The 10,220-nt window shown below is 39.5% G+C and overlaps 1 protein-coding gene and 1 long non-coding RNA gene across 5 annotated transcripts in view; one reads left to right on the top strand and one right to left on the bottom strand.

Annotated features, from left to right (window-relative positions):
- Positions 1 to 10,220, top strand: part of Dnah7 (dynein axonemal heavy chain 7) — a 254,194-nt gene that overhangs the window by 82,956 nt on the left and 161,018 nt on the right. For all 4 annotated transcript variants that reach the window (XM_031367445.1, XM_031367448.1, XM_031367446.1 and 1 more), the window contains 3 exons: positions 300 to 493; positions 2,264 to 2,462; positions 6,865 to 7,005. In XM_031367445.1, the coding sequence (XP_031223305.1) occupies positions 300 to 493; positions 2,264 to 2,462; positions 6,865 to 7,005 (534 nt within the window). The remainder of the gene's footprint in view (positions 1 to 299; positions 494 to 2,263; positions 2,463 to 6,864; positions 7,006 to 10,220) is intronic.
- The window catches only part of LOC116088421, a 20,066-nt gene that overhangs the window by 8,427 nt on the left and 1,419 nt on the right, over positions 1 to 10,220 (bottom strand). Inside the window, exons 2-4 of the long non-coding RNA XR_004117879.1 lie at positions 9,076 to 9,151; positions 2,277 to 2,478; positions 291 to 527 (exon numbers count right to left, since the gene is read on the bottom strand). This is a non-coding gene — a long non-coding RNA (uncharacterized LOC116088421). The remainder of the gene's footprint in view (positions 1 to 290; positions 528 to 2,276; positions 2,479 to 9,075; positions 9,152 to 10,220) is intronic.

The raw sequence follows: 10,220 nt of genomic DNA, 5'->3' as shown, positions 1-10,220 counted from the left end.
CTCTCTCACACACACACACACACACACACACACACGGTAACTTGGTCCTGAGTTGTGTAAGAAACCAAACTATGGAAGCCTTGAGGAATAGCACTCCTTTGTGGTCTCAGGTTCAGGTCAGGTCTGTGGTCTCCGCTTGAGCTTCTTCCTTGGTTTCCTCAGTGATGGGCTGAGTCCTGGAGATGTTAGATGGACAACACCCTTTCCTCCATGAATTGCTTTTAGTCATAGTGTTTATCACGACAACAGAAATCAAACTGAGACAAGTTTACTTACTGTTTTTTACTTACTGTTTTTAGAATAAGCATGTCCTGGCCGTGGTGACTATCGAGAGAATGCTGGAGAGGCTGAAAAAGTCTAATGAACTCTTGGAGCTCATTCTTAAAGGGCTGAATGAGTACTTGGAAAAGAAGCGCCTCTTCTTCCCCAGGTTCTTCTTCTTGTCGAATGATGAGCTCCTTGAGATACTGTCTGAGACCAAGGATCCCACCCGGTAAGTAACGCCCATTCATCTTGGCTGCATTCATCTGTTTAAATTTAATATTTTGGAACAAGATAGAAAATGAATAATAATGAACAGCTAGCTATGTTTATATAAACTCTCTACAAGAATATTCTAACATTATGTGCAATTAAAGGTTATCAGTTATTGAAAATATATATAATGTTTCTGAATATGTATTTCTGAATAGTATGGACATTGGAGTGGAATATTTACTTTACTGCCTATTTTTTTTAAGATTTTTGAGGGCACATCTCTCCTCCTCATCATATTGACCTTTTCCATCCATATTCAAAGTACATCAATAAAAGCCAGGCATTGTGGTGCTTTAATGGCTTGCTATAGTCTCAGAGGTGGGCCATTTTCAAATATATCACCAATAGGGATGGCATTGATAGTTAGCATTTTTAAGTGGGTGTTGTTAACTTCTTGCTTTTGGAACAAGCACATGCTGACAGTTGTAGCTATTGGGAGAAGGCTGGAGAGCCTGCAGGCGACTCTTTTTCCCTCTGTTTGCCTCACCTCCCTCCTTGAGTTGTCCTGTAACTGGGGCAGCCTCCCCCTTCATGGACCATGACTCTCTGCTCAGCGGTTCTCAACCTGTGGGTCATGACTCTTTTGGGGGTATTTATTTTTTAAAAGTTTTATATTTTTATCACTTAAGTACTTTACAAATTACTTTGCAGTGTATTATATATTAACATAATAGGAATAATTAGATATTTAGATTATGATTCATAGTAGTGGCAAAGTGACAATTCTGAAGTAACAAGGAAATAACTTTATGGTTGGGGTCACCACAACACCAGGAACTGTATTAAAGGGTAGCAGTGATTGGAAGGTTGAGAACCACTGGCTTAGCACATCCCTTAAGCATCCATTGACCTCTTCATCGGTCTCCTGGAGGTCCTGGAGCCGACATCTGCCACTCAGAGAGACCACTCATATCCACTCAACTGAAAATGGCATACTTCCAACAGCCAGCCCGCTCTGGCCATGTCTCCCTAAGGCTTGTCTCTGTCTTGTTTTCCCTCTTCATATTTGCTGTCACATGCATGGGCTCTAACAGGTGTGCTGAGTGCTTCTCCTCCTTAGCTAAACAAGCTCCCACAGCAGCAAAGGATTTCTCTGGCTTTTGTTGTTGTTTTTAAATTGTACATTCTCAATCCTTAGGAAAAGATCTGACCTAAAACAGGCAGTGAAAAAATATTTTATTGAACAAATTTAGCTTATTGTGTATCTTGTACCTACACAGAAAAAAAATCAGAGTCCAGACAGATAAGTTCCGGCTCACATTTCTGTCTGAGTTTTATTCACTACTTCTCTTTGCTCATTTAAAGATGAATGAAGCTGAAAATGTGTCCAAGTGAGGTCTTAGCCGCAGTCTGTGTTACAGTGCCCAGAAAGACAGTGGGCATGCCTTCAGCAGACCTGTTGAATCACCAAGCTGTAACATGCTCAGATACTAAAGCCTAGCCTGTGAGTTTCAACACTGTTGAGGATCCTACTTGAAATGGCTACGTGTGTCGGTCGGAAGACTGACTCAGAGTGCTGGAAGGCCTGCGAGAGTGCTGTACCTAAAACTGCTTGGTTCCTCGAGCTCCTTTTTAGCATCTCTCAGCTCCCATTGCATTGACAACAAAAGACATGCCTACTACTTTGTAGCCATTTAAATGTTCATCAGGTATCAGCATACAAAGAGCCCTGACAAGTTAGGAACTGTATTACTTTGATCAATTGTTTAATTTTTTTTCCCAACAGAGTGCAGCCTCACCTCAAGAAGTGCTTTGAAGGAATCGCAAAGGTCGAATTCACAGAGACTTTGGATATTACACATATGAAGAGTAGCGAAGGAGAAGTCGTGGAGCTCGTGGATACCATTTCCACAGCGAAAGCCAGGGGCCAGGTGGAGAAGTGGTTGGTGGAGTTAGAGAGGATTATGATTAAGTCCATTCACAAGGTAACTGGTTATATTTCTCATTTTTAGAAAAAAAAAAGATGGGTGATTAATGTTGCTATAAATATGTCATTGATAAGTAGACTAATAGTTAGGTAGTAATTTATAAGGCATGAGTTGCTATTCAAAGTCTAATTGATAATGAATGCAGTAGTTCCTTCTTGCTGTGACAAAATGCTTGACAAAGGCAGTTTAAAGGCTTTGTCTTGGCTCACAGTTGAAAGGGACACAGTCTGTCACAACATGGGAGACAGAGAGGTGAATGCTGGTACTCAGCTCACTTTCTCACTTTCTCCTTTTTATTTACAATTTTCTTATGATAACCTACTGTGTGGGGCAATGCTGCCCACATTCGGGTCTTCCCTCCTCAGTTAGAAACTTGTCTGGAAACACTGACGAACATGAGCAGAGAGGATTCTAAATTGAGTCAAACTCAGTTATTAGCAATAACCACTGCAGATAACTTAGAGGAAATGAGCGGATCTGAAGTGGTTATTTTGCAATGACTCACTTAAGATACAACAAAATGGCATCTCTGCCAGTGGCACTCAGGCTGTAGCAGCATGTGTGCCTGACTGTGTGCAGCTGCATGCGGGTGCTTTCACTGTGGTAAGACATGCTGTTGCTTATGTAATTTGCCTTAGCCCCACCGTGGAAGCATCTTTGTGTAGTTCACATACTTGGTACATGTGAGTCTTAATGCTGTGTGTGTATGTGGAATACCCATCAGGACGCCAGAAAGTCACACATACTTTCCCCAGTCTATAAAAACCTCACGCTTTCCACATCTCACAAAGCACTGTTATCACAGTCATTGATAATTATTTTTTTGTGTTATGCCAATAAGTAGAACATGAGTACTTAAATTCATTTTACTATTGTATGGGCTTAGTAATCAAGTTTTTAGTATAACAATAAAAACTATTAATGATCAGGGAGCATACAGGGAGTATAACTAACTAATGTCAACATTAATTTTTTCATTTCCTCCCATACACTATTGGAGAAGTTAACTCAAACCCGGGTGTTTCATGTAACCATGTGGTATAAAGTTATAATCCTAAATAAATCTTTTAGTAAATGTATGCCAGTTTGTTGCAGGATATATGATCATACTGTGAACCCTGAGATTGTGTTATTTACTGCAAAAAGCTGGTTTTTGTTGTGTTGTAGCTCAGCCTTAGCACACACCTTTAATCCAAGAGCTTTCTGCTTGAATATTGTAAACAGGATTAAATAAAGTCAACCATAGGTCAAGAGGCAGAGCAAACAACCAGTTGACGGGAAATATTGTGGCAAGAATGACATATATGGGATGATTAATAAAAAATCATAGAGGGTAAGAGGGAGTCGGGAGGATGGATGAACTAACAGGAAGCAGAAGAGAAGGATATTCCGTTTGAAGGGTTTTGTTTTGTTTTGTTTTGTTTTTGAGATGGTTTGGGAGAGGAGCGTTTGTACTGTCACTCGGGAGCACTGTTGAAGAGGGAGGTCAGCTGGGTGCTTTCTCTGCCTCTCTGAGCTAGCAGGCTTTCACCTCAGCATCTGACTCCCGACTCTTCATTGGTTAAATGAACAATTGAGATTTTGTTAAAAAAAAAAATAACAAAGAATCATTTAGACTTAGACCAGTCCCACTTCATCCTTTTTCTGAGTTACAATTCAGTGACTTTCCCTTTGGGTATGACTGGCTTCATTGATTGAGTCATCTACTTATGTGTTTGTTTATTTTTCTAAGTTCTAATACATGTGGCCACCAGGCCAGAAAGTGTGAATTTCACTTGGGAAGTATTGATTTTATACACACAGGCACTCATACACACTGACACACACAGACACACATGCACAGACACACATGCACACACACATACATAGACACACACACAGATACACACAGACACACACACGCACACATACACAGACACACAGACACAGACACACATACACACACACACATTATATGGCTTAAATGAGCTTAGTAGATGCTACCTTGAGTGCTGTAGAAAACTTCTATAACTGTTTCTCTTCACCAAGCTGTGCAGGATCCATTTGAATAACTTAAATTTAGTTTCACAGTGTCCTTCCAGAACACATGCTACCTCTGTTGTGCTTTTCCAGCCTTTGCTTCTTTCATTATTTTGTTTTAATTTTTTTAATTTGGAAGTTATAATTTCCCCTTTCCCCTCTCTCCCTCCAGACTCTCTCATTTGCCCCCCTCCCCCACATACCTTGCTTTCTTCCAAACCTAGTATATACTTTTAAAATTTTTTTTCTAATCTTTAATTTTCCTTGATTGCTGTTAGGGGTGTGTGCACACATGCCTAAATACATGAGTACAGTCTGCTCAGTCTGTGTGATGTTTCTCATATGTATGTTTTCAGAGCTGATCACTTGGCGTGGGATAGCCAATTAATGTGCTCTTCCCTGGAGAAGACGGCTGGTTCTACCCTCAACAGTCCTTTGCTGCCTGTGGTCCCTTGTGTAGGGTTGAGGCTGCGGGCTTTTCTCCCATACACATTAGCATCTCTCTGTCGGGGTCATTCTTGTTGAGGTTATATTTAGGTAGCCATCCAGGTGAGAATTCATGTTTGAAACAACCTCACAGCAAACTTCCTGTTCTATTGGCCCTTACATTCTTTCTGCCACCGCTTCCACAGTAATCTCTGAGCTTTAAGTGCAGAAGTTGGGCTAGAGATGTATTAGTTGGGCCTGAGCTCCACATCTCTGAATTTTGGTCATTTGTAGTTCTCTGCCCCCATTTGTTGAGGGGTAAGAACTACACTTTATACTTACCTAGGAGTATAAGGATAGACGTTTAGAGTGTAGTTAGGGATGCTGATTTAATGGAATGACAGTTTTAGATTCACCTCCTCCATGATTAGCTTTTTAGTACCAAGAATGATTTATCTCATGCTGAGAGGGTCTTAAGTTGGACAGTGGTGGTGTACACCCTTAATCCCAGCATTTGGGGGGCAGAGACAGGCAGATTTCTGAGTTTGAGGACAGCCCGGTCTACAGAGTGAGTTCCAGGACAGCCAGGGCTACACAGAGAAACCCTGTCTTGAAAAACTAAGAGAGAGAGAAAAAGAGAGAGAGAGAGAGAGAGAGAGAGAGAGAGAGAGAGACAGACACAGACACAGACACAGACACAGACACAGACACAGACACAGACACAGACACAGACACAGACACAGAGACACAGAGAGAGAGAAAGACAGAGAGAGACAGAGAGAGAGAGGTCTTAAGTCAAATTAGAGAGCTCTTGGTTACTACCGATGTATGTGTGCCACTACTGCACCCATGCTGGTCATTGTGATTTATTGGCCTTAGAGCTGGGTAGGGCTGCTGGTTGCTTCCCTCCTATGGAAGCTTGCATGGCAATTTCTGGTACCATGGGGGCTAGTCCTTGGGGAAGGAGGCTTTTAGGTTAGATTGGGTCCTCTGGGCTCTGTGCCTGAAGTGCCTGATGTCCTCATTGTTTCTTCCATTCTTTAGCCATTTGCTGCCTTTTCTTATCTTCCCTGCCTGTGTTTTTTTATGGTTTGTTAAAAATGTTACCATTGGCAGTTACCTCTTGGCATTGTCTTTGTTCTACAAAACTCCAGCTAAACCAGAAGTCTAGAAACTTTCAACTGTTCTTATCTATTTCTCTGGAAACTCAAATTTTGACAGCCCTTTTTGAAATTTAAACCCCGAAGTCAGTGTCACCTCCCAGAGGATGTTACTATTTTTAGTTGGTATATAAGACAGACTAAAGTGTTTCCCATTGATATCTTCTAGAAAAAGTAGATATATCAGCTCACTGAAAATTTGTAACAAAGAACATAAGTTAGACTTGCAGATTTGTAGCCTTCACTTTTCCATGAGAGATCTGTCCATCTGCCTCATATGACCAGCATTACTATCTTGTGCATTGGACCTATGTCCAGAGAAGGGAGTAACACATGTTGAGAAGGTCTGGAACACAGGTAGCAGTTAGAGAACTGTGTGCTCTGTCTGTACATGAGATTGTGTGGAGAGCTGATGTAACTGAACAAAAATCATATGCTACAAAATTGATAGCTGTCATTTTGAAATTACTTAAATTTATACTTTACACTAAAATTGTGTACAGAATTATCTAACACAAATATATCTGGTATCTTTGGCTAAAACTGGTCATATAATAATTTGATAATGCAGTTTATACAAATTGATAATGGTTGGCGAAATAATATATAATATGACTGCTCATATGAATTAACTTATATGTAAGGATTTTAATCATATGCTTTATATGAATCAATCAACTGGATAAGCATGTTGTAAAAAGTTAAGTGTTGTGAGTCAATTTAGTTTAATAGTTTAGCTCTCCAATGGTTATCTTGTTCTAGAATGTTTATTTTTACCATTTTTTAAAAATTAGGTGATTGGAGATGCAATTATTGCCTACACAAAAAATGCACGAATTAGTTGGGTAAGAGATTGGCCTGGACAGACTGTCCTCTGTGTATCTCAAACCTTTTGGACAGTAGAAGTCCAACTCGCCATACCTAAGGGGCTTAAGGTAAGCTATTACTCATGTTTTGCAGAACTTAGAAAATATTTATACCAAGAATACACTTGCCCTAAAGTATAAAATGAAGATTGTCCATTCAAAAATATACTTTTTGTTACAAGCTAAGTTATAGGTTTTAAAAATAAAATGCATAGAAAAAGATATGTTATTATTCAAGATTTCTATCCAAACTACTTCTTTATTCACATCATGTCAGAGTCAAGGGTGCCTGCTTCTTGGTCTAGTTGTTTGCACAGTGTTAAACTTTACAAATAGAATGGTTATAGAGCCAGGAAAGTTATGATGCTCAGACAGACACATCAGGAGGATATGGAATAATGGAATCCTCTTTTGTGCCCCGAGTAAAACCTGAACAGAAAAAGGCATCAATTCACTTATTTTGACTATTTCTATTTTTTAATGTACTAGTTTTGAATACATGAATATTTTGAGTTCTGCTTAATACCAAATATTCAAACATAATTGAGTGTATGTGTTTGACAATATTATTTGGATGGCTATTATTAATTTTAAAACACAAAATAGTACATTACTCTCTGAGTGATGCTCCTTTTTTGAGTGAAGTGATATTTAGCATTTCTTCATTCATCATAAATACTATGAGTGTCCACATCATCTAAGACTTAGTGTTGGATATTGAGTCAACTAGGAAAGAGCTGGAATGAAACATTTTCGAGTTCCCACGTAAATTCACTTTATGAGCTTTCATTTGTCTTTGAGCTTCGGGGAATGTTGGAGAAAGCCTCTGTGGCATGTTTTAGTCTATATACACTACTTGAGAATTTGAGACATGCTGTAAGTTAGAAATCACATCTTTTGTTAGAAACTTTAAAGAGCCATGTTATCATTTATTTTTCCCCTACCAATACTATAATAATGTATGTATCAGAGCTCTTTCTGGTTCTTGTAAGTTTAAGTGGTCAGACACTTTTTTTAACCTAACAAGTCCAGTTCATATCACCTGACTACTTCTGGGAATGAGGCTTGCCCTGGAGTGTGGTCTACATACTGGGTGTCACTCTGTTGAGGAGGCTGACTCTCCCTCTCCAAGAAGCAATAAAATGCCAAGACCTTCTCAGCTATGGGATGACTCTGTGGCCACTTCTCTTTATCCATGCAGGGATTTTGTGTGGCCCCTCTTCCATATGGATCCTTGAGCCATGCGTGTGTGTATGCGTTTGTGAATATGATATAGACATCCCGTTTAGGGTTGAACACTCTGTAGTCTCTTATTCTGTGTATGCCAACCAGTTGTGGGCTCTGTGTCAACTGCTCTCTACCACAGGAAGCTACTCTGATGTGGGCTGAGAAGTGCCCTGATCTATGGGTATAGCAATACGTCATTGTAAGTCATTTTATTTCTCTGTCCATTTAGCAGAATAATAGTAGTAGGTTTCCCCTTAGGGCCTGTGACCTGCCTAGCCACAGGCCGTGGCTTCATTAACAGTACAGAGGTTCTATTTCATGGGCAGGCCTTAATCAATAAGACACTCTTTTTTATACTTGAAGGAAGGAGTTCAAGTGAGTCACCTTGCAATTGACCAATGAATCAAGTGGAACCTAGTAGTTCCTGGTCCTTAGTTTAAAGTAATGAGTTTTAAGTGTATTTTTTGATGAGGAATTTGACGTGACTTTAAGGTGTTGTTGAAAACTAAGTTAGTGTTGGAGTTTGAAAGAGCTTCTCGTTCTCTTCAGGCAAGCAGATTCCAATGGAGGGAGGACTGAGTGGCACATGTGTCCCTCACTCTGCCTCATCAATATGTCGCTTAATTCTCTGCAGGAGGGAGAAAGTGATAATAGGCCAAGAATTTTCAGGTACCAGAATATCAGGGCATAGAGTTCCTGTGACAGCAGTAAGCATGTGGGGGGTCCCTGGATATCTCTGCCGTGTGCATTTAATATTCTCTGTGCTGATTATTTTCTCCTAACAAATGAGTCGTTTCCATTTGAAACTGATGATTTGGTTGAATGGCCAAAGACTCTGCGAACACTTACGGTTTTCTCAAGCTTAAAACCATGACTGCTTACTACGCCAATGCACGCAGAGAGCATGCTCACCTCAGACTCTGTGTTTTCATTTCCCTGTTCCATAAGTGCTGGCTGTAAAATGAGACTGTGGGAGACATCACAGGGTCTATAAAATAAATGGAAGAAATGTCAGGATATTGAAAGTGTGAATGTGATTTTGAGTTAGTTTATTGGGGTTGGAAGATAGAAAGGTCTAGGCATGACAAGAATAATCAATTCCAGGTAACACACCATGGTAGCTACCCTTTAGCTTCACTGGCTCATGATAAGAGTGTTGACAAGGAATAAAATGTGATGAAAATATTATCATATCATTTTTCCAGTCTAGTTAATTAAATTGTCATTGATTCATACAAGATCATTCCAAAAGAGCTTAGCTTTTGGTATTTTGGAGCCAAATTTCAGTTCTAACGCTATTGTTCTATCACAGGAAAATGCAGCATTCGAGTGCAGATAAACTTCTAAGGGCATGTAGTTAGTATGTGCACCCAATATGTGCAAATGTTATTTTTTTATTTGTGTCATGATAGAATGTGAAGACTGGTGGGGATCCTGGGGGGTGCTGAACTGCCCTGGTGAGGGGACAAGGATGCACCTTATGTGACTCTAGGATTCCAAGCTGTCTTCACTAGGGTGGCTTCTAAATACAGTGAAGTTCACTAATTGGCTGCAAAGATTTAAACACTTATGTGGCTAAACATGGATGGAACAGAAGTTAATTTTTCATTACTTAAGAAGCAAATTAGTAGAAAATCATTCATGTAAATAATAGAAATGAAATGGTATTTAGACCCTAAGGGCCTGAATGAAGAGCTTTTGCATAAGTAAAAATTAAAGAGATAAAATCTTCAAGGAAGAAATGTCTTGTTCCAGCTTGGTTCTCTAAACTTCACACCCTCAGAACCTGTTATTTATTTACTTTTTTTAAATTTTGGTTTTATTGTTGCCTCTTAACAACAAGACTGAAATAAGTTCCTTGGAATAAAGCACTTATTAAAATGTATGAGAGTGGAGAAACTGGCCATCAGTCTTTTTTTTTTTTTTTAATTAGATATTTTCTTTATTTACATGTCAATTTCTCCTTTCCCAATTTCCCCTCCAAAAAACAAACAAACAAAAACAACAAAAACAAATCCCTGTTGCCTCCCCCTCCCCATGCCTGCCACCCCACCCTC

The sequence above is a fragment of the Mastomys coucha genome, unplaced genomic scaffold (genome assembly GCF_008632895.1).
Source record: "Mastomys coucha isolate ucsf_1 unplaced genomic scaffold, UCSF_Mcou_1 pScaffold14, whole genome shotgun sequence".
In the NCBI taxonomy this organism is placed as follows: Eukaryota; Metazoa; Chordata; class Mammalia; order Rodentia; family Muridae; genus Mastomys; species Mastomys coucha.
Note: the sequence above shows the minus strand (reverse complement) of the source record. Positions and strands in the feature narration are given on the sequence as shown.